Source organism: Pelecanus crispus, chromosome 8 (assembly GCF_030463565.1).
Source record: "Pelecanus crispus isolate bPelCri1 chromosome 8, bPelCri1.pri, whole genome shotgun sequence".
Taxonomy (NCBI): domain Eukaryota; kingdom Metazoa; phylum Chordata; class Aves; order Pelecaniformes; family Pelecanidae; genus Pelecanus; species Pelecanus crispus.
This window is the reverse complement of record NC_134650.1, coordinates 25,239,547-25,263,740: the sequence shown is the minus strand read 5'-3', so window position 1 is coordinate 25,263,740 and position 24,194 is coordinate 25,239,547. Positions and strand designations below refer to the sequence as shown.

At 45.9% G+C, this 24,194-nt stretch overlaps 1 protein-coding gene across 14 annotated transcripts in view; it reads right to left on the bottom strand.

Moving 5' to 3' along the window:
- The window catches only part of NLRC5 (NLR family CARD domain containing 5), a 55,464-nt gene extending 31,804 nt beyond the window's left edge, over nucleotides 1-23,660 (bottom strand). For 12 of the 14 annotated variants that reach the window (XM_075715006.1, XM_075715010.1, XM_075715016.1 and 9 more), the window contains exons 1-12: nucleotides 13,160-13,372; nucleotides 12,115-12,180; nucleotides 9,077-10,832; nucleotides 7,190-7,273; nucleotides 6,737-6,820; nucleotides 6,568-6,651; nucleotides 4,805-4,894; nucleotides 3,896-3,946; nucleotides 2,926-2,991; nucleotides 2,130-2,213; nucleotides 1,062-1,145; nucleotides 569-658 (exon numbers count right to left, since the gene is read on the bottom strand). In XM_075715006.1, the coding sequence (XP_075571121.1) occupies nucleotides 569-658; nucleotides 1,062-1,145; nucleotides 2,130-2,213; nucleotides 2,926-2,991; nucleotides 3,896-3,946; nucleotides 4,805-4,894; nucleotides 6,568-6,651; nucleotides 6,737-6,820; nucleotides 7,190-7,273; nucleotides 9,077-10,832; nucleotides 12,115-12,180; nucleotides 13,160-13,211 (2,591 nt within the window). In that variant the 5' untranslated portion in view covers nucleotides 13,212-13,372. Of the gene's footprint in view, nucleotides 1-568; nucleotides 659-1,061; nucleotides 1,146-2,129; nucleotides 2,214-2,925; nucleotides 2,992-3,895; nucleotides 3,947-4,804; nucleotides 4,895-6,567; nucleotides 6,652-6,736; nucleotides 6,821-7,189; nucleotides 7,274-9,076; nucleotides 10,833-12,114; nucleotides 12,181-13,159; nucleotides 13,373-15,439; nucleotides 15,500-18,278; nucleotides 18,580-19,121; nucleotides 19,285-22,294; nucleotides 22,429-23,604 lie in introns of those variants that run through there. The other 2 variants (XM_075715005.1, XM_075715007.1) reach the window with 2 other exon arrangements.
- Nucleotides 23,661-24,194: the final 534 nt, after the last annotated feature.

The following is a 24,194-nucleotide window of genomic DNA, read 5'->3' as shown; positions in this document are numbered from 1 at the left end:
TTTTGGTTATTTACAGGACTTTGTGTTTTAAGAATGCTCTGCAAAACTCTTTGGTGACACTAATCACTTAAAACACTCCCAAAGCAAGCAAAAAATAATCTCCATTAGTTTTAAATCCTGGTTGGAGCAAACTATGTAATATCGGATGACCCAGTTTCTCTGAACCACTAGAGAAAGTGCAGACAAAATTGTCACACTTGAACTCCAGGGGTGTTCAAAGGGAAAGTAATAGAAGAGAACTTCCAGCTCCACTCCAGGAGATGTCACCAGTTCTCATACTCCACAGAGACCCTCTCTCCAAAACTTCCCAGGGCAGAGAGCAGGAAAGAGACCAAAACTGCCCCACACATGAAAGGACACACAGTTCTGTACCCTCTCAAATTCTGGTTGATGGCTAAGATAAAATCAGCTTATAGCAATGTATTACCAAGTGTCAGTGTTAGTAATCATCTTTGGACAAGTTCTTCACCCACCCCAGTTGTGAGGTGACTCAACAAAAATCTCAGAACCTAACTCTCAGACTTGTATGTTGGGATTAACCTCAAGAATGATTCAAACACCTGCATACCTGACTTGTACTTCCATCATCTTCTGGCAGGTATTTACTGACTTCAACAGACTGCAAATGCCATTAACAGAGAGGCAGTTTTGACTGAGACTAAGAAAGATAAAAAAGGCAATTAGCTGGTCACTGAAATCACACAGGACTGTCCTCGTGGAAGTGGTCATCTGTGCTGCATGCTTGATCCCATTTCACTTCAGAAGTGGCACGGTGGAAAACACACAGGACCACTACTCCTGAGGAAGGGGTTTTAATGAAAGGGCACTTCATATACATTTAGACCAGTTTCCATGCGTGATGCTCTGAGCAAGTGACCAACTTCAGCTTGAACAGTCTTATGGGCTGAGTCTCATCTTTCCTTAAGAGTGCTCAGAGCTGCTTCTGTAGCACTGGTCTGGGTGAGGCATTTGCCTCCTGGATCCCTGCTCAACATCTCTGTATGGTTCTTGTCAGGTTCAAGAAAAGAGGGCAATTTGGTTTTGTACAAGGCAACACTTACTCCAGCTGCTTTGAAATTGATATCCAAGGGAGGCTTTCCAGCAGGCAACTGCAGCCTTCATCTCCAAGCTTGTTACCTGATAAACTGAGGCATTTTCCAGTTAGTGGGGACTGTTTTGAACAGTATAAACAACAAAGCCCTCAAAATATGCTTGCTTTCCCTTTCCTACAATTGCTTTTTTGCCTGGACTGTTCTTCTCTCTCAGATCAATCTTCCCTCCTTATCTTTGCATGAAGCAACTTCAGACAAAGAGTTTTATCCCTAGGACAACATGATTCATGCTTTAGCCCTAAAAACATCTTACTTTAGAAAACCTAAGTGGGAGTACAAAACAAGAAACCAAATTAGCGAGTGTTTACTATCCTTCTGGAAGGAAGGAAGGAAGGCAGAAAACACTGGATGACAAAGATCTCCAGATCCCAAATCAAATCAGTAAGCTAGAAAACTGGGGTATGAGGTGTAGCTAAATTCAAGACACAATCTGGAGTGAACTGTTTTGCAACAGATATTCCTGCATTTTCCAGGGTAGACAGGCTATAAGGAGAGCTTTACAGCCAAATCCAGGTGGCCTCATATATAGGCAAATAAGAAAAGGTAGGGATGATACTCATTGCAATGTGTAGCTTATGAAGTGGATCTCTTGTCTTTCTCCGCTCACTTCTCCCAACAGAGCTGGATGGCTTTAGAAGACAAAAGGGAAACACAGAAGTAGTCTGTGTCCTTTTACTGGCTCAGAGGATTTGCTGGAGGAGCTGTACCTCTGGGACAGCTCCATACTGCCTCCAGTGTGCAGCACTGCTTTGTTAGCAGGGTCTGCCCTGTAAACTGGCACCTCTGGTTACAGTCGCAGGGAGCCAGAGGCTGCAGTTGTCACAGGAATCAAAGGTTGTTCAGCATTCATCTCCTGCTGAACCTCACCAAAAATCCTTAACCAGGATCCCACTAGACATAACAGAGTGCTGGGACCCTTCCTTGGGGTCAGGCCCCATGCCTCGCTGCCCTCTACACGTAACATCCCCTGCTCCCCACCACCCACCTGGAGCCACTCAACAGGAAGGAGGCACTTACTCCACTTCGGAGAGACAGGGACAGCTCTGGAGAATGGCAATGATCTCCTTTGCATGTTGGGAAGACAGGCTGAGATCCTGCAAGCTGTAAACAGGAAGCATTAATGAACAGTGAGGGGACAGTGGGGCCCAAGCATTTCTGGTGTTTCCCTCCAAATGAGGGCACACAGAAGCAGTACCAAGAGAGGAAGGCTTTACTCTCTGCTCTGCCACACAATCCGGGGCATATTACTCTGCCCCTCTGTGCTGCAAAAGGAGTGCAGAGGAATGAGCTTGCAGAGTGCTGTGCAAGTGCAACGCCTTGTGTCAGAGCCGCCTGGCACTGCCATCCACAAGAAGGGGATGGATGTAATCGTTCCTATTGTGTAGAGTAGTGAGGGAAAGAGAAGGAGGTAAGGGAGGGCCATTTCACGGTTTTAACATGCTCAGACAACATGCCTGAGTTCTCCTATTTTGAGAAAGCCACTACTCTCTTCTGGAGCCCAGGCAAGAAAGAAAACTATACGGCTCATGCCTTTGGTAGCTATAAGAACATATGGCAAGATGGGCATTATAAAGGGAACTCTGCTTCTCCAGGGCTGTGGAGCCCAACACACAAGAAATAAAGCCACTGGCTGGGCCAGATATGGATTTCTATTGTTATTTTCATTTACCAATTCAGGTTTATTTCAAACTTTTTCACATGTGGAAATATCCTCTGTCCTTAAGGACCAACACAGCTGCTATTCTTGCCTTTCTGTAGTACCTGTCATCTGCAAATCACATTCCCCAGCAGGAATTTCAATGCTTTCTCTTACCATATCTTCACATGTCTAGCTGGAATTACATGTTCCTTATTCTCTTCCCTCCTCAAATCCAAAGATCTGCAAACAAGCAAAATATTTGACCTTTAATATGCCTTCATAAAATAGGAGGATCTGGGAGCAGGTTAGTATTTTCTGGAAGTTTTCTGGAAGAAACCACAAGGTCTGTGTTCTGTCCACCATTCCATACAAAGTTAAGTGATTTTCAAGAGCTAGAAGACCTCCATAGGAGATGGTAGCATAGGGAGTGTCCACACAGGATTTCACTGTATATTTGAATCAACTTGATAACTGAGCCCCAGTTCAAAGGCACTACTAAGATGCAGGATGTTTTGCCTCCATGTGGGATTGTGCCAACATAGGAAGGGATAAACATACCCACCTATGCCAGGCTGCCTACAACAGCACAAGATGGATGTTCAGGCATCTGAATAGGAGCAGTTTCTAGCTGACTCGGGGCCAGGCTGAGCCAGTTCAAACATGCATGCCAAATATTTTGAGGTCCCTTGAGGACTGCACAACACAGGGCAAAGTGAGTTCCCTATCAAGGAACAAGAGATTGTTTCATAGCTTCTTAATTAGAGTCAACTCCACCCTTGCTTCAGAAGTATGCACAAGCAGGGAGAACATAGCAGCCAGCCAGTGAAGGAGCAAAGGCTTTTCCTTCATTTATCCTCACATTCCACCATCCATTGGCTTCAGCATCAGCAGTTTTGCAATAGGAACACGGCACTTTGAGCTCACGCAGGCAGTAAGGCATTGCCTTTGTGGAACTGGCTGGTAGGTCTGTGCAAAGACCAGCTATTTTGGTTACCTTTCTCCTTGCTCAGGTAGATCCAGCTCTCCCAGACACAAGGGCAGAGGCAACCAATTCTGTTGCTGGAGCGGTTTATAGTGACACCAAGCTGATGGTTTGAATCAGCAGAACTCTGAATACAGTATAACCCCAAGTGCAGTTTCTCACCTTGGAACTTTCCCAGATGGGCCAGAAAAATATATCATCACTGTGCCCTTCCTGAAAAAGAGATCCAAGCCAATGTTAGGGCACAGGTGGAAGGATGCCATTTCTTTAGTAGAGGTGCTCAGTAAGGACCAATGCCTGGATGCAAAGAGGACCTTGACATTTGCCATGCTAGCACATTGCCACAGGTGAGCAATTGAGCAACCATGTGGCTACAGGGCAGCAGGACACTCTACATGTTGAAGTGGGGCTGCAGTCCAGACAAGAGAGTAACACAGTTAAGAAGATTGGGATGGGATTTTTTTTTTGCAAGACCAGCAGTTTTTTGGAAAGAGCTTCAGCAGAAACTCTATTCCAGCAAGAAAATAAGAAAAAGCTGTATGCAGTTTGACTTCCCTTGAGTTACACCAAGGATTGATTTGGCCTGTTAAACTTATAACCATAAGAGCTAGGATTTAAAAATTCTACCCTTTCTCTGTCATCCTGGACCTATGAAAACACCAAAACCTGTAATTTAAAGGAACACAGAGCCAGAGCTACTTAAATCCACACCTTTTCAGAAAACTTAACTGATCTATAGCAAATTTATGCTAGCTAGTAAGGAATTTCCCAGTTGACACACTGCAGAGCTTAAAAGCAAGTTTAAATTCTGTTATATAAGAAGAAATATTACACCCTGCAAATCAATTTACAGACAAAGGATAAAATGGCCTATTAAAAAAAATATGAAGAGAAAGTCCATAATATGATGAATTCAAATTTTGTTTCAAACAGAAAACAAAAAAGGATTAAAATTAATTTTTGTTGACTTTGATTAGCTAACAATTAAGCTGTAAAACAGTGTCCATTTAAAAAGTCAGCATCTAAAGAGACAACATATTTGGTTTTGTAACAGCTCTCACGCATTGATACCTGACACGCAGTTCAGTAGCGTTTTGACATGCGATGACTTCCTTTGCCAGAATGAGAACAGCATTCAAGGAAAGATCATTGTTGCTCAGACTGTGAACATGAGGAAGAACACAACCTCAGCTGCTGGACCCAACAGCACACTCTTTTGTTACACGAATGACCTCTGCTCCACACCCAAACACCCTGAAGCACACATTCTTTTAGTTAGGGGATTTCTCCAAAACTTCAGAATTTTGCATTTAGGACCCAACAAAAGCATTATCAGATCACAGTTCTTCTCCGCAAGCTATAGCTCCCATGAATTCAGAATCAGAGATACTTCCTCTATGTGCAACAGAAGAATCATTAGCTGATTTTGGGTTATGTAGGGAATGTACTTTATACCTGTATGATTACACAACCAGCCCACAGTGCAGAGTTAAACTCTTGCTATAACAAATCCAATTTAAGTATGGCATATTAGTGTGGTCTAAACCCTCACATTTAAAACATCCCCAAAGACACAACACTAGCAACCTCTAAGGATTTATTCTTTAATTGCATGTTTATTCTGTTTCATTACTTGTTGAACATCATTAAATATGAAACATAAAGTCTTGCTGCTACAAATCCTCTGCTTGTTCTCAGGGCCACAGAGCACCATCCCTGTAAGCCTCAAAGGAATCATCCATGACAACAACACTGTATGTGTGTAATAGAAATGTGTGAAGGAATGAGGCTTACAAATTGCACTGGTTTCCTACCTTTTCCATATGACAAGCTGCTTCACTGTGGGACATGCTGGCATTTTCCACAAGCTGTTATCCAGTGTGCCCAGGAAAACAGAGGAGCAGGTACATTCCCCCTTTCCAACATGCTTTTAAACACTTCTAATCATACTGCAAAGCCAGTAATTAATTCTGGGATGGGGTCCAGCCATAACTACAGGTATTTTGGGTTCACCTGCTTGCACACAGGGGTATGTGGAAGACCTTTAAAGGCATAGTCACTCCCTTTTAACTGGGGTGGGCAGGCAGTGGCTTTGCCTTCCCGCAGGGGCAGCACAGCTTCGTGGCTACCCTTCTCCTGTAATGCAAACTATACTGAGACTCCAACACTTGCAGTAGCTCTGCTCTGCTCTGCTTTTCCTGCTGCTGCTCAAACTGCCCGTTAGCTTTTCAAAGGCTTTAAATCCCTTCACAAATCAGGCTGGCTCTCTCCACCTAAAAAGATGCAGATCCATGTTGGGAGTTTTCCTAGCAGTCCCTCTCATTCAGCACTGTGCTGTTACAGGAGTGTTAGAAGAAGGAGCACAGGAGAAGGGGGCTAACAAAAAGGCTGGGAAGACAGGGATGGAGCCATCCTCTCTTATGCAGAGGTGAGGCATCTCAATCTGAGGCTGACCAAGGGGAAGAGAGGTGAGGAAGCAGAAGAGGAAAAAGTGATGTGAGGAACCAAGTTGAGCACATGCATTGTAATTCCTGGAGAGGTGTCAGTGGTGCCAGGACTCCATTGAGATTATTTTAAAACACCTGGGTAAGAATGGTGAGGCTGAGTCTGTCTCAAACTGAGCCAGGCCTCCAGCACAGCCCTGTTAGCACTTAAATGTCTGTGCCTCAGCTTAGTGCCCCACATGTCCCCCGCTGGCATCTCTAAGAGTGAGTGTCACCCCTTAAAGACACATCCAGCAACCCTGCTCTGATGAGGATTTAAACTCTCTCTGATGCTATGCTTGGCTTCATAGTGGCTACAATTTTTAATAGGTTTAAGTCACTTTTACTCACTCTATTTTCTTAAGCTTTTCCATTCTGGAAAACAGGTCCATCACCCTCTTCACCTCCGGATCCTTTATCTGATTGTCCTGCAAGCTGCACACAGTTTCATTCTCGTTAGTACCCTAGGCCCCCAAGGAATGAGTGGTTGATTTGAGGGGCATTGCCACAACACACTTACTTTATTGCCTCAAGCTGGAGGCACTGTGATGAAGCCTGGACCAAGTTAGTCATCCCCTCAGCTGTGATACTCCCGCCTGTCAACCTGGAAAATGAAAGAATCATTCAAAGTAGAGGAAGGACCAGCATCCCGTGCAGCGCATGGCAAGCCTGTCTCAGATGTGGGTCTGTGCTGCACTCCCAGCACACCAACACAGAGAGGAGGTGGCCTGACTCTGCCACCTGCAACCAACTTTATACTCCTTTTCAACCAGGGCAATGCAATACTCCTCTTGATACTAGCATAAAACAAGAGCCACACATCTGTGCCACTCTGCATAGCACTGCATTATTCTCTATACAGTGCTGCACAGAGCAGATCAGTTTTGAGTGAGCAGATGTAATTAAACTGCAAGACAGAAACAGAGGACAGACAGAGAGAGAGAAGGTTCTGACCTTACAAGCAAAGACTTACTCTAGTTTCTTCAGGTTCCACATTCCTCGTAAGCTCTTTGAAAGAGCAGCAGCAAAGTCATCGCCACATCTCCTACTACGAAAGCTAAAACATGAAGAAACGGGAAAAAACATAAACACAACAGAAACCAAAATAAGCTTGCCCACAGAGCAGGTTAAAACACAATTTTAAAAAGAGCATTGAATTTCTTTCTTAGCAGCCATTGTATTGTGCTCTTTTTTTGCAGCATCTCTATCTTTTCAAACATCTGTTTAAAAAAAAATAAAAACATTACACTTGCACATCAACTGCCAATACCTCAAGAGACAGTTTCTGCCTTTTGATACAGTGACACCATGTGTAAGTGCTGCCACAGATGAAGAGTCAGCCCTATTGCATGTCCCACCAGAGTTAGGACCCTGGAGACAAGGGAGGTCACACAGGGGCAAATCAAACTCATAAAAACAGAGAGTGTCTAAGAGCTCCCATGTGATGAGCTGCTGAGTTACAAGAGGGTTGATTTCAGACCAGATACTTTAAATTTGGGTGGCAGAGTAGCCAGAGTTGTCCAAAATATAAGACACAAGGTTTTTAGGGGAAGTACCTCTTTCAGAGAAGGAACTGGTGGTGTTGGAAAAAACAAACAGACAAACAGGTAAGCTTTCAAGCACACAAGCTCTCCTTTGAATCAGTTGCAGAATGTACTGATTATGGGATGTATTGGTACAAAGCACCCTGGGTTGCATGTCTCCCACAGCGTTTTCGGAGAGCAGAAACCCACCTATGGCCCTGTTGCCCTAAGTGCCTCTGCCACCTTTCCCTAAATCAGAGGGCATCAAGAACAAGCTGCAGAGGTGTGGTGGCATGACGGACATGGCCCATGGTCATTAGGTACACATCTGAGGTGATGCTTCTTCTTTAGATAAGTTCTGTACAAGCAACATGCAGATGAAATGCTTGGGGTTCCACTGCCCTTTGCCCACCATTCCAAGAGACAGTACTCAAGAGTGCTAGTATCCTGCAGACCATAAATTAAAGCAGGCATGGACTCGAGTGTGTATGAGCTGGGGAAGAACCCCCCAAAATCCCCTGTTCTGTTCTCCTAATGCAAGGGAACAGCCCAACCATCCTCAGGCATCTGCCTAATCTGCTCTTTGAAAGCAGAGGACTCCATGAACTTCTCTGTGCCTTCATTAGCAATTTAGAGCTAGGATGTACCATCAAAAAGCTTTTCTAACAGTAAATGAAATGGTATTTCTATTCTTCTTAATGGAAGCAGAGAACAATCGATTACTGTCCTCTGTATAATGATATCAATATCCAGGAATCATAGTTTTCATGTCTCCGTTTCTGTTCCTCTGCTTCACAGCAGACAACGTCATTCCCTTCAGGTCAAGGTAATTCTCGCCCTGGATGCTCCCCATCTTCTCTAAGTCATTCACAGAAATACAGAATGAGACCAGTTCCACAACAGGATCCCAAGAGATTACAGCAAAGCACTGATAGAGAGCACCTGAGAGTGCAGTTGTCACCTCCTGTTCATCTGGTTTACAGTGATTTCACTTAGATCACAACTTTCTCATTTGCTTGCAGGATTCGCCCTGCCTTTGTATTGTCAAGAAATGCCTATCATTTTCTCTCTTATCTACTATACTAACTACCCTGTTGTTTTAATCAAAACAAAGAAACATACAAAAAATACAGCCAGAATGGATTAAGCACTTTAATATCCTCCAATCACTCATAAATTCATTATTTCATAAATTTCTTCAGTTTCAAGGTTATATCATTCAGATCAGAATTTCTCACACCTTCTTTCTCTCCCTTCTAAAACAAATACTAGGTTTGCCCTTCCAACCCCTTAGCCCTTCTATCCACCCACCAGCTCATAGCACTCTGTGTGCTTACCTCAAGTGCTCTACATTTTTACAGCCGGCCAGAACGTCCAAACAGTCAATGTCCATGAGACACCCTGCAAAATCCAAATGAGTCAAATCCTGGCCCGAGTTTATGACAAAAACCAAAGCCGACATGTCCAGAGGTGTCAGTCTAAAGTTTTTAAACTTGTACTTGAAATTCAGCAGGCTCCCGATGTGCTGGGCTACTTTGAGGTCTTGCGTTTCAAATGTGCAATGGCAGAGCTCAATGACCTTAGGCCCTGTCAGATGAGTGGCTGCCAGTTTCTGGAGAGACTGTAGGATTGCATCCTGCTTATCCTGCACCCAAGCTGCATCTTGTTCAGCTAGCAGCATGAGAAATGTCCTACATTCTTTTGACGACAAGCCTGAGAGAAAGATGTGAAAACTCTCCATGAACTCAGTCTTTGCCTCATTCTTTAAAGTCCACTTTGACTTCAAAGAGAACTTCTTCTTCAGGTAGTTCCTGTCAACCCTCTTACTTACCATGAGACACAGTGCTGCAAAAAACTCCTGCAAGCTCAAGTGCACAAAGGCATAGCCAGCCTCTGGGCAAGTGCCACTCATCTTCACCTCAAAGACAGTCAGCAACCCATGTAAGGAAGCAAATTCCTTTACGTGCTCTGGAATATCACCAACATAAAATACAAGCTTCTTATCTTCCAGGCCTTTCAGTGCAAGATCACAGAGACCCAAAATGGCCTTCCTGTTACACTTCAGCTGACCCTCCTCACCACCTGCACACTCTCCCTGCTGTTTGTTTATGAAGATGAGAAGCATTTTGATATAAAACTGTGTCATAGTCTGAGGAAGCTCCACACTCATCTGATGTTTAAGGAGCAAATACTCCAAACAGATGCACACAACATAACACAGAGCAGGGATGAGGCACATGCTGAGGAGCTTGGTGTTGTTCTTCAGGTGAGCAATGGCTTGTTCCTTGAATGAATGCTGATGAAAATAGTGGCTGACATATTCCTCAACCCTCTCACAGTCAAATCCCCAAATTTCTGCTAGCAGATCTACTGTGTTTAATAAGAAGTCAGGTAGTCTCTTAGGTCGGCTGGTGACCAACACTGTGCAACCAGGCAGGAGCTTCCCATGACAGAGGTCTGCAAAGAGCTCAGATACAGACATATGGGAGGTAAGAGTTGGGCCTCCCTCAGAACAGGATGACACATCCATGTTAGCTGCAAACTCATCCAGCCCATCAAAGATAATCAGTGTACGCCAGGCATTTTCCTGGAGGTACTGGAACACTGCATCAGGGCTGTCTTCTGGCTGAAGGAACAGGTCAAACAAATACTCCTTCAGAGTCAATTTTCTTTTTAACAAGTTCAGCTGCCGAAACTCAAACAGGAAAGTGAAGAGAAACTGAGGCAGGATACCTTCTGCCCATTTCTGACAAATCCTGTGCATTAGCATGGTCTTGCCTGTACCTGGTTTACCAAACAAAAAGATCACCTTTGTCGTGTCCGATGGGACCACACTACAAAACAGATCTGACACTTTCATGGTTGTATCCGCACATTCTTCTGGTTCAGGAACACCTGCCACATCCCCTCGGGGTTTATCTGTTCTCTCTTTTAAGCGGGGGACTTTGCTCTGCCGAATGACAAGGTTGACAAAGGCTTGGTTGAAAGCCAGTGGCTGCATTTGTTCCTGTGCTGCTGCTCCTGCTGCTCTCCTGCTTCCATATCTCTGGCAGATAGAATCGATGAGGAGATGCCGGTACTTTGCAGCTGGATCTGAGAAAGAAGACAACAGAGTGAGTATGAGGGTGAAAAAGTTAGTTCTGAGCTGTGACAGATCCAAAATACTACCACTTATACATAGAGAAACACTGGCCCTGATCAGAGGCTGCTCCACAGAGTTAGGTAGAGATGACAAATTTTGAACACATGAAAATAACCCATAACTTTTCCTATTTTTGCACAGGGGCCAAAGAAGAAGAAAATTCAGGGAAAAGGTGAAACAACTTTATATAAAAACTAAATCTTATTATCTCTTTAAGATAAGAATTAGGTATTGGTGTATGATGCATATAATTCCCTGCTAGCTCCCTGCTCACCCATGCTGGCCTTGTGCCACCCTTGCTCAGCTATCTGCACCTCAGAACAGACATATCTTTTGCTTTGAGAATTTGAGATCCCCGATGGTATCGGCATCTCGTTGTTGAAGAGAGAACAGTGGTGATAACTAAGGGCGCTCAGCACCTTCTGAAAAACCCTATCCTCAATGGTGTTAAGTTTGCTGAGTTTTGTCAGCTGGTAAGATCTGGTCTCCTGGGAGCACCTCCTCAAGGACTTTCCTGTATGCAAACTTTCAGCCAAAAACTGGCTCCAGCCCAGCTGCAGCTGCCAGCTTTGCCACGCTCCCTGTGTTCCCCTACCAGGCACTGGGCAGCACTGGACCGTGGGGATTGCAAGGCTAAAAGCAGAGGTAGAAAGGGGTAAAGAAGGGCAGATGATGAAGGAAAGGATGTGGACACTGGTGTTATACAGCCCGCAGGTCTGCTCAAGCTACCCAGTCTTTCCTGGAATTACTGCCTCAACTTTGTCATCACTCATCTATTCGGTTACTTCTCTACTTTAGGGTGAGCTGAAATCCTGAAATCATACAAGCTTTTAGTATGTTAGAGAAACTGTAGAGCCTTTAGTGGGTTTTAAATTGTTAGTGTGTCTCCTGATTTGGTTAAAAAAAGGCAAACAAATATAGGGATGACCTACAACTGAAGGCTTTACCAGCATATCACACTTTAAGGGAGTTCTTAGCCTATGCCATCTGCATCTCTTCTCCTCAGGTAGATTTAATATATCTCCGAAATGGAAATGGTTGTTTCTTGTTATTTGCCAGGCCCCGTTGTCTGTATATTTTATAACCTGTTTCATTAAGAGTTTATGCAGCTACGAAACAAAAGTTTCCCTCAATGTGGGAGGTTGGTTTCTCGGGTGTTTCTGCAAAGAAGTTAAATAGGTCCTTCCTCAGAGGAAAGCACACCACCACTCTGCTTCTGGGACATCTACATACCTAGTCGTTGCTGTTTAACATCCTTATCACTCACAGAGCTGCTGTGATGGCGGCGGCGAGCAAACCCTGAAAATTGAAAAGTCAGAAATGTGTCAAAAGAGCATTTTGAATGGCAGCTTATTAGAGCTAGGCAAGACTCTCCAGCAAAGCATTTGGGGAGCTGAAGAGGCAAAATTGGAGAGACAAAACTATTCGCAAATTCAGGCTGAGTTTGCAGAACTGCTTTTGCAAATGTTGAAGTAAAAGCAGAGGTGCATCTAGCTATAGAAAGACAGCTTAGGCTGGTCCTCAGGAGGCTAATCCATCCTCTTGTCCCACTCCAAATATGCTACAGCTCTCAGGAGTGACCTAGGGGTCTGGGCTGGTTTAAAGACCTTCAGTAATGGAGCTCCCTGAATTTCTCCAGGCAATTTATTCCAACACTTCAGTTTATTTATATAGATTTTCCTAGTGGATAACATCAATCTTGCCTGCCACAGTGTGATCTGCTACTTCCCTGTTCTATCCACTTGAGTGTTTTTGCAGAGAAGTCAGGTCCTTCCTCTTCCCTGGGACACAAGATCAGCTACAAGGATTCAACACTTATCTAATATTGGAACATGACTTTGTGCTTCACAGAGCTGTTAATATCTAGATCTTACCATTCTCAGCCAAGAGCAGCTGGGACATCAGAAATAGGGTGATGAAATAGCTCAGCAACAGCTGCTGGTGGAAGCCTGGCTTTGAAAATCTTTGCAGGAAAAAACATGAATTTTAAAAGGCTTGTTTTGCAAGAAATGTCTTAGGTTCAGCAAATGATGCTCAGATCCTTTTACTCAATCCCCTCATTTGCACAGTGCTAAGCACAGTGCTAAGTAGTGCCAGAACCTTAGCAAAAATCTATCGTAACAGCCCATCAAAAAGCATCCTAGGAAATGACCCTACTGGCAGCACAGCTGCGGGAAGGCAAAAAAAAAAAAAGAAGTATGTACAATTCCGGGTTTGGAGGAGCATACAGAATTAGAGAGAGCATCAAGGGCTACAGACAGCCTAATCAAAGACTTACACCACAAGCACTGCAAAGTTATGTAGGGCATGGAGGAAGTGGTTCTGAGCATATGGAAGAAGCCAGGCAGATTTGAGACAGAGGTAAACCGAACAGCAGTACCACATATCCCAGCTACACACTGTAGCAAAGCCCACCGCCTGATTTCTTGCAATTGTTTTCCACTCCTCCTTAGGATTTAAGTCCACCCAAAGCAGAATAAGCCCATGTAATGGACCTGAAAGAAAGCAGGAGCAGGAAATACCAATGACTAGACATATCTCAGCTCCAGAGAAAGTTTCCTTGTAAGTGAACCCAGCTGCCAGGTCAGCCTCCATGAGCTCAGCTGGCCAGAGAACACTAGGTGAAGGAGCTAGATATACCACTGTGAAAAGCTGCCCTGTATTTTACAAGACTGACCACTACCACCTCACTGGTGAGTCTTTTTTGTAGGCTGAGCGATGCACCTGCCTTGCTTTGAGCACAGGAACTGCTCTGTTACCCTGGGGAACAGGGCAGGGAACAGCCTTTTCTGGAGAATGCATAGCCCACAGATTCCCAGGGCTGTTTATGGTGATTAATTCCTTGTTCATTTATGGTGTTCTCTCAGATGGAGGGAACGGGCAGAGCTGAGAGAGGCATGAGCCTTTCCTTTCGTAACTGGTACCTAGTAACTTTCAGCACTATTTTCAAATTGCTATTCCACCAGCAACTTGTGAGATTGACCGCCTACTTACTAGGGCAGCACGGCAGCTAGCAGCAGCAGTCTGTCTGCAGAACAGAAGGTCGCTTTTGTGTTCAAGATCTGAAAACCGCATGCGACACAAGATACAGTAATTTGCAGTGCCATGACACAGAAGCAGACTCTGAGTGAAAAGGAGAGGCAGAAGTGTCTCTGTGACCATACCATCAGCAGGAACTGCAAAGAGTAGGCTGGGAGCTACGATTTAAAATGGGTAACACCAGCACAGATGGGCAAGGCAGGGCGCGCTCACTGCTCAGGGAGCGCAGTGCTAAAAGCCTGCTTCTGTCTGACCAGGAACAGGGAATGCAAACAGCAGATGCAAACACACAAGTTATAAGGTACTGAGGGCACTGGCAAACCTCAGCAAGAACCAGAGCCAGCTCTCTGTTGCTGTGAGCGTGAGCCTTAGCCAGTCCCCAAATTCACACAGCAGGAAAAAAACGAAGAGCAGCTTTTCCTTCAAATCATCTATTTTTCACCAATACGCAATCCAGCATCAAACCCACTCCCTGCCACCAACATTAAGCACCTCTACAGGACACAAGGCCTGCAACTTTGCTTTCTGCCAAGGTCCCAGCTCAGTGACTCCTCTACGCTGCAGCCTGCAGAACACAAGGCTTCATTTCCTCCTGCTTTGTTTTCCCCTAGCACACATTTCAGGAGGACACAGCAAACTGACGGCAGCTTTCTGTGATAATTTGGATTTATTTTGCCGCTACCTGCACCGTTTATCCTCTCACAAAGCTGGATGCCAGAATCACATCCCTTCTCTTTCTGTTGTGAGATTCTTCACATGGGGAGGACCTGGGCTGCTGTTTCGTTTTCTGGAAACTGAATACCTGGTGACTGAGAAGGCAACCCAGAATTTAGCAGCTTCTAGTTATTCCAGCAGCTGTTATGTGAAGGCCCAAGGACATCGCTCAGTTGTGGCACATACCTTCAGTATTTTCACATTGCACCAAAGGCTTCTGACATTTGGGTGATGGATGCCACTGCAAAGTGCCAGGGGAAGAGGAAGGATCTTGAAAATAAATCCCTCATTTCATGATCTGCACTGAGTGGGAAGGCCTTAGACCCAAATTCACACCTGAAGAAAGCCCTAGAACTACTACTATCTATTCTTTTAAGCTCTGATTCTGACAACTCTGCAATGGTTTCTGCTGGGTCAATTCCTGAGTAGTCTTTCTGCTCTTCCTTTAAAAGCCAAACCAACTTCCTCCACCCTACCAATGAGCTAACCACAGTAAAAGCACAAAAAGCAGCGATTTTACAGAGTGGGTGGGAGATTCCCTTGGCTAGAGAAACTAAAATGAGTGAATTCCTTAGCAGAGTCAGGGCCAACAAGGCTTTTCTGCAATTCAGGGAGAGAAAACGAAACAGGGGAGGTTCATCTGGAAAGCACCAAGAACAGAACAACAAAACTGAAGTTGCAGTGGCTGCCCAACACCTTGCAAGTGCCGTGGCCAATACATGGGACATTTGTAGCCCTGCCCAGCCCATGGGCAGAGAAGATAAACTCCAAGAGCATAGCACCCCAGCGTCTGTTCCAGCCTTACCTTTTGGCGATGACCGGGCACTCACATCTGTGCATGCCTCTTGTTTCTGGCTTAAGTTACCTAAAGGAGTTGGATTGCAAATTAAATACAGTTACTGTGAGTATCCTGCTCTTGAAATCTGGCCAAAGCCAAAGGGCAAGCAGCTCACAACACACACAGTGGTACAAACCAAGACTTGGTGTAAGGGTTGATGCAACACAGCCAGATTTCAGGCTCCCCATCTGATCTTTTCCTTTCAGATTGCTCTAAAATACAGTTAACTTCTGTTTTCAAGGGAGGAGTGAAACAACTTTTCTCTAAGATACATACAAACTCAGAGCGTGGGCAGCTTTGGCTGATATAAAACCACACTGCAGCCAAAAAGGGAAGTCCTACCCTTCGCCATTCCTGCAAAGGAGGTGTTTCTGTGATGAAACCATTGGCAGAGTCAGTCAGCAGCCCGGTCAAGGGCCTGTTCTTACTCACTGCACAGCTCAAGCTGCCACAAAACCCCACTCAGCACAGCCATCCCCACAGACAATGTTCACAGAGCTTCAGAGGGAGATCCTGCTCAGGCCAAACAGGAGTCAGCATACCACCAGGACTCTTCTGTTCAGATAAACTCATGCTTGAAAGCATCGCTCTCCAAAATCAGATGGGAAGCCTTCATACATTAATTCCTCTCACTGTCATTTCCAGCATTTCCCAGCTGGGAGTGCAGGCCAGTACTCTGGCATTTCTAGCTCTAGCATGAGTTGGAAGCAAAGAGAACAAGGCTCCAAATGTGCAGACGTGCTGTGCCATGGCCTCACACAAAATCCGTTCAATAGCTCAAATATCCTGACTCTTGCCCTGTGTGCCATGTAAAGCAAAGTAAGCCAGTTCTGGTGCTGGAAGACTTGATCCCACTATTTCTCCGCTGCTCACCCCAAGACTGCTTGGGCTGCCCCTCAGGTTGGTTTTAGCCTGCGTCAGTTCTCCAGTCTCACTCACCATGCAGACAGGAACTCTTCCCTAGGAGTCACTTCAGCTAAGGCAATATAATGGTTAATCTTGCCTAACCTAAGACTGCTTCACTACTCTAAAATGTGGTCCCATGTTGTCCACCTCCAAACCACCAACTCCTGCCCACACCCTTGGGACAACCCCTGCAGCCACACAGCTATGCTCAGGGTTAACCCTGACCCTATGCTCAGGATTAACTGAAAGCCACCCCTAGAGCAAAACCAAAAGCAATTCATCTTCAGAAGGCTCAATGATGCTACACTGTTAACACGAGTTAAACCAGCATAAGACAACTCCAAAACCTTAAGAGACATCTTCTTTTATGATAAGCCACAGCATTAAAAGGCTGAAATCTGTTTCAGCTTCAGTCCCAAGAGAAAGCCCCCATCAGCCTTTGCTCCCTGTTGCTTGTCTGATCTTCCCCCCATTTCATCTCTGCAAAAGTAACTGCTGCTGCAGTTGGTTACCAAAAGCTGCATTTGTCCAACTGATGCAAGTAACGACAAGCTACTGCAAGCAGGATGTGAAAAACAGTACCACTGAGAAGGACTCATCACGTAAGACTTCCTGCAACGTATGATGTTAACAGAAAAGAACGAATAACCAGATAAAGTAATCCACTAAGGGAGAGGTGTAGTTTAGCTGGTGCCACAGGCTTTCATAAAAGAGACAGCATGCACACTGTGTGTATAGTCTACAATGTAACATGCAGTGTATTGACTGCACTCTTCCCGGATTACATGATTTTCTCTGAAGCCACACCCTCCAACTGCTACTGAGAGATACGTGGAAGTGGTTTTCTTGTGGTGTGAGCTATTTTAAGACTTCTGTATTTCTCGCCTTTCTGCATCAGGAAAATAAAAAATAGCAATTAAAAATCCACAGAACAAAAAGGTAGTATTTTTTTCTTCTTTAAAGAAATCTATCAAAAATTTCACCTCAACTTTATTGGAGAGGGGGTGCACAATTTTTATCAGTTTTGGCTTTTTATGTCTATTTTCTTTACCTCAACTTACATTTTTAAGCCAAAAGTTGTGCTTCCAAGGAAAAAATAACACAATAAATTTCAGCAGTTTCAAAACCTCCCTTCAAGAAATCTGGAAGAGTAAACTTGGCAAAATAAACTTTCTCACCAAGAAATATGGACTGAAGCTAAATTTTCTGATTAAGAAAATAATTGCCATCGAGAAACTCCTGAGCTACTATTGCATCAATGTTTTCTCTCTCACAGCTATCATGATGCTCTCCACTCTCACAAAAAGCAACTGGGAGTCCCTACAGCACAGCGCACCTTCTTCCCCACATTTCAGACAGACTTAGTTAGTGTCTCAAGAACACTGTTTTTTCCTCTGGGCAAAGTGACTTTGCCCTTGGGGACACTTCCAATTCAAGAATCCAGATGATATGACCACGCAGGCTCCCACAAGGTCCACAGAACTCTCCATCCTCAAACCAGGCCAACTCTTACTTGAAAGAGCCAAGAAAATGCCCACCAACACCAGCAAGGCGTAGCACAACTGGGGAAAAAGCACATCTCAAAATGTGAACTACTGCTGTTTGCTGGCAGTAACTGGTTTTGGAGGGACTGATCTTATTCTAGAGATTATGGTGAAAGACAGACAGGGTGAACCAGGAGGAAAGTCAGATCATTTTTTAAACCAAGCAGCTTGGTTAAAAAGGCTTGTAGCTGCCTGGACACCACTGAGAGGACTGCCACCTCTCACTGACGAGGCACTGACCGCACAAGTGAGGGCACTGGTGATCTCACTGCCTAGACTGGTCTGTTGGCTATGGGGGGCCAAGGCATTGGCCGTGTTTGGACATGGTCAGAGGAAGCTGCCCCGATCTCCATTACCTTCTCCCGTAGAACTCATGAGCAGTATCTCCAGATCCAGGGGGAGGTTGCACTCCATGCAGAGGTACTGTGTAAACTGCCTCCAGGTGGTAGGGCCAGCCTTCTCCAGCAGGTCAAGAAGCACTGAGACTTTTTCTCTGTGGTCGGTGATGCCATCCAAGCCACTCAGGGCCATCCTTGGGAGGAAGTGCTGGGAGGTCGTGAGCAGCCAGTCAGGACGATGACTAAGGAACTCCACTAGCTGGGGGCGGGCACTTGCTACAGCTGCTTCCAGGTCTAGATCATCATTCTGAAATGGAAGCTAGAGGGATGAAACCAGAAAGCGCAGCAACGGGCATAGGAGTGAGAGATGTTCACCCACACAGCCCTGCTGTCAAGCAGCCAGCACAGCCCTTGATGACTTGATCTGCTTTTCTACCCCTTGGTCCAACCCAGTGTTTCTTATCTGCCTTACTCTCACCACGTCATGACGCAAATCCCAGCCCAGCCATTACATGGTGCAAGGACCACAGTGCTTGTCTGCACAGTGCCTAATGCAGCAGTACTGCAAGGGACAGGAGCAAACAACAGGAGTCAGTCTCTCTAGCATCAGCCAGGGAGAAGCTCTGTTGACGTCTGTATCACGGTGGTGGCCATCCGCCAAATCTTGGGCATCTTTCACATGCAGCAGGACCTCTGGAGGCATGGGGAGGCATGGGACTCTAAAGGCAAGATATTTCACTGCACAAAGGGCTCAGGCAGCTGTTCTTGGTGCTCATTTTGTGGGGATGAACAACTCATTTCTACCTTAGTGACGCTTCCACTTCCTTCCCACAGCAAGGCCATGCACATATGGTCTCCTACCTGCATTTTTATGTGGTCGGCCTCCTCTCAGCTGTCAAATGCAACGGTGGCTTCTGCTCCATACGCTGACGAAGAACTGATGTGCTAGCGGCAGCGATTCAGCACACACAATCCCAATGCATGGTGCATGCCTATATGCAGTTGCTTCACTCAGTGCAGATGCCTAGGGATAATACCAACAGAGCAGGATGTAGATATGAAAGGGCATGGGCAATTACACAGGTCCCAGATCTAGAAGTTCTGCCTTTGATCCTGGGGTCAGCTTTGGAGTTTTTCATCTCTAGGTAGCAACCTCAACTCAAACCAGCAGTGAACACAAAGTTTGGACATTTGGGGATCCACTACTGGTGTGACGAAAATGAGGGACTGAGCCTTGTGCCCTAAGATGCAAGTGAAGACCAGCTTTACAGGAACACTTCAAGGGAATCACAGCTTTCCTGGCGTCATTGCCTGACTTGAGCTGGTCTTCTATGCCAACCTGCTGCTCTTAGTCCCTCCATAGAAGTTGATGCAGAAGAAGCAGCAGCTTGCTCAAGTCAGGCAGTCAGTCACACCAAAAAAACTGTGAAAAGCTGATCCTCTGAGGTTACACAGCTCTTGCAAGAGAGTGTCAGGTGCAGGGGGCTGAAAACACCACCAGTACCAGTGCCAGCCCCGCTGCCTCTCAGCAGGGATGGCAAAGGGAACTGTTTCTCCCTGAATTGCAGCTGGCGCTGGCTGGTGTCCAACCACTCCTACCAGAGGGAAAGGGACGAGGAAAGCAATTACCATTCTGCACTCCTCCAAACATACTGCAGCAGCACCCCAGCCCAGGCTACAGCAGCATCAGGACCATGCCACTGTGCTATCTCCATCAGACAGCTACCTACACTGATGTTGAAAGCCAGCTCCAGCTGTAACTACCATCACCATGTTTGCAGAAAGGCTGAGAAACAGAAACCACAGGGAGCAGCCTCCATGCTCCACCCCGCCACCAACTACCTGTCTTGCATCTAGAGGGAACGGTCCTTCCAGGTCCAAGACTGCTGCACTGTGTGTGGTGTGGGAAAAATTCCCACAGTTGCTGTAACACCCGAGTTTACGTGGGGTGGGGACGGGACAGTGACCAACCTAGTTCAGCAAAAAGCCAGTAACACTGTTGACTGGAAGCATCCTGTTGGGTAGAATCGTTTCATCCCCTAACGAGGCTGCTGCACACAACAGTACCATTCCCCAGTAACTGCCACGTCCTGAGCAAACACATTCCCAACCCAACAGCAGCAGCCACCCCACCACTATCAGGGTGGAGGGATGGGGGAGTAGTGCTGCGGAGCCCACCTTCTCTAGTGTTCAGCCCTCACTCCCCAGACATGCACTGACCATTCAGGTATCTACAGTAAAGTGAGCCACAGGCCTTTTATTTTTGCCACTTTCTTCACCTGGCCAAGGAGGAAAGTGGGACATTTCTATGGAGCTGAGGGAAGAACTCAAAACAAAAGTGGAAGACAGAAGGGCATTCTGATGGAAAGAGCCAAGACCTTCCTGTCTGCACACAGACAACTCCTAATTCATCAGAAAGTTATGCTCGTGCTGGAGTGACCTCACAGCAGAGCCACGCTGCTCCATGGGACATGCTGCACAGAGAGAACATCACCTCTCCACATCGCTGCTGGTCATGGCATGCACCCAGAAGCTGAAGACAAAATAAAAAGCAGGCACCAGCATAGAGCACTGGAGGTAAAACTGCCCAAGATGTTTGTCCCGCTCATGTTTAAGAGGATACCCCTTCTCCCATAACCCAGCACCACTCTCTGCCCTCTCTGTACTGCCTCTTCGAACAGCCTCAGATGTGTTGAGATGGAGCCAAATTAATGCAGCAAAGGGATATAACCTGACTTGAGTGCTACAGCGGAGGACTGGATGGGAAGGACCTAATCAGTCTCTTCTGTTCCTGTGCTCCGAAAGCCAAGCAGATATCTGATAAGAGCAAAGCTGGTGATACTGTACACTCTTTTACCAATCTCTGACTCTTCAGGTCAAAACACTGTCACCAGTTGGTTATTATACAGCATCACCATATACTGTTATACTACAGTATCACTGCAAGAAAGACACTACCCAGGTTCCCATTCCAGATCAAGCTTTCAGGATGCATTATGTAAAAAGTGAGGCAGCTCTGGGATCCATGAAAATGTGGGTAAAACCCCCACTTTGTAAAAATTCTTTAATGCCTCTCATTCATTACTCTAACAAGAACAACAACAAAGTTCCCAGTGAATGCTAAGAAAATTGGGCTTAACCAGAACCAGTGTTTTCCCCTAGCCAGTTCCGTGATGCCATAAACTGAGACTCTGAACCTTACTGGAGAGAACTCTGCCAGTTTTCGTTCAAAATTTTTTATTATGAAATTCATTTTATATTATCAATTATACCAATAAAAAATGCTAATAGTAACACATGTATTAAAAAAAAAAAAAGGAAGCAATGTTTCCATTAACTGGAAAGCTTAAAACAAAACATTTAAACATTTCAAATTTAAACAAACTGCAAAATAACAGGGCTTCCTGCAAAACAAACTTCATTTCCCAGTAGCCTGATCAGTCAACCTTTAGGGACTGTCATTTTACGTTTCTCCAGCCAAAATACAGAAACCTGTAGACAGCAATGCCCTGACTTTATTCCCGATGACCAAGAACTACCTACTTAATAAGACCATATTAAAAAAACATAAAATGAGAAAAATCGGACCTTAATGCCAATGAAGACTGAAAGCCATTCAGGCAAAGAGTAGACTCATATGAAATAATTAAAGACTCATATTCAAGCACAAAACACTGAAAGGTTAGATGAAAGCTCAGGTGATACTGCACAGCTCCTATACTCATACTGCTCTGCCAGATCTGACCATCAGAAACAACGGGCAGTGACCTACAGTAAAGTGCCTCTGAGCTCGAAACAAAGCACCAAAACCTCCCAAGAAGAGCCAGAAAATTTTTGAGCCTTGACCCTTCACCTTGCCCTTCAAATGCAGAAACACCATTAAAACACATTGCAAAAATATGCCTCGCCTTGCCTCCCCTCCCCAACTTGGCATTCACACCATTCCCAGCCACAAAAAATAAAACTGAAATGTGAAGCTCCCTGTTGTAAATCTATCAACTTCTTGCATGCGCCGAGGAATGCATGCTACTTACCGAAAGCCCAGAAACGGCAGCAGCACTGAAAACAAAGTGGGGGTCATAAAACAAAGGAGCTGGGGGACAACATCCACTGCCTTGATTTTTTCGCTTGCTAATCTACTCGAGGCACACAGCCCTTTGGTGCCTTTTGGAACCTGATGAGCAAAAGACAGATCAAAATGAAAGTAAAACCAGCTAGGAATTCCCCAACTGCAACTTATCTGTGGTAAAAACTGTGAGATGAGCAAAACAGCCAATCAGAACAGCAGAAGAGTGTTACCTATTCTAAAATCTATAGTTAGATGATAATTTAAGTAAAGCTTTTGGGGAGTGGTCCAATGAAATGGGACTTGGGGGCGAACACTCTCACTGGAGTAAACTCTGACATGGTTGTGGTTAAGGCTCTTGCAGTGGGAATATTTTTATTTATACGCATAGGTCTGATTATTCTGGGACACAGCATAACATTTATTTACCATTTTTGATATATCTAAGAGAAAAAAGCAACCTACCTTTCCTTTGGAACAGGGACAAGGCTTAATGAGAACGCAATAGATGTGAATGATTTGAGGAAAAAATCCCAGGTTCCCATATAGAACTGTGTGCACAGAGACAGGGTGTGACAAACAATAAAATTTTATCAATATTTCCCTAGATGCCAGAGAAGCTATGTTGGTCAACCAGATGCAGCCTGCAGCCAAGTCCCAGACAAGGCAAGATGGCACACAGCACTGTTTCAAAATTTATCAGGGGAGGAAAAAAAAAAAAACCAAACCCAGGTCCAGCAACACCCACATCTCGGATAGAAATACTTGCTCTGGTTGTCTTGCCTCGAGCACGGTGCAGGGGATGGGGTGAGCTCTGAGAAAGCCAGGGGTGGGTGGAGGGGACCATGGGTGGCAAGGAGCAGCTGGGGAGGCAACGAGCAGCACCCACTGCCACGCTCTGCCCCATTTTGTTGCCTTCCCGGCCCCACCGCACCTCCCAGTGGTGTTTCCACCAGACCGGAAGCTGTCGCAACACTACGAACGCAACCCCTTCATGGCCAAACTAGTAATTCTATGCCTAAAAATCGCCAGTCTTATCCTTGACAGACTCCCATACTCCTAGTAAAAGCTGCGATATTGATTTGCTCCCAGCACCTGGGAACAAAAGTCACCTCTAGCCACGCTTCTGACTTTGGACTTGAACATGTGGAAGCAAAGGGCGCAGTCAGACACCCAGTGCCCCCCAAATCTAAACCCTTATGGGGTGCCCCAGCACGACGCCTCCGCCCCGGGAGGATGGGGCAGCGGTAAACCGGCTTACCCGCCCGTGGCACTCACCTGACAGTCCGTCCCGCCGCGCTTCCATAGCTGGCAGCGGTAGCTCAGGACCGCCCGAAAACGAAACCGAAACCGCCTGATGGCGAAGCACGTGGGCCCGCGGCGCCGGCTCCGCGCCAGGCTCGGCGGGGCGCGGCACCACAGCGTCCGGCGTGGGGGGGGGCGGGACGGCTGGACCGCCATTTTGTGGAGGGGCTCGCGGCGAGGCTCGGCCGCCCTCAGCGCCGGGCAGGGTCTTGGCCACCATTTTGTGGTGGGTGCTGCAGCCCCCCCAGGGAGCCAGGGAGGCAGCTCAGGACCCTCTGGGCGTCCACTGGCTGCTTTCCTGCTTCTTCCTCCCTTCAGCGGAGTCCCTGCTCCCCCACACAAGGGCAGCCATCTTGCCCAGCTGCGTGGGCTGAATGTCCCCACCAGACACCTTCCCCCTAGCAGGGCAAGGGACTGCCTTTTTTTTTTTTTTTATTAATCCTCTTCACCCTAGTGGGATGTCATTCAGGAGGACCAGAGGGCCCTGGCTTGACAGAAGCCAGTTCCCATAGTCTTCAGCAGACATTGCCATGCAGAGAGGAAAAACATCACCTCAGCATTGG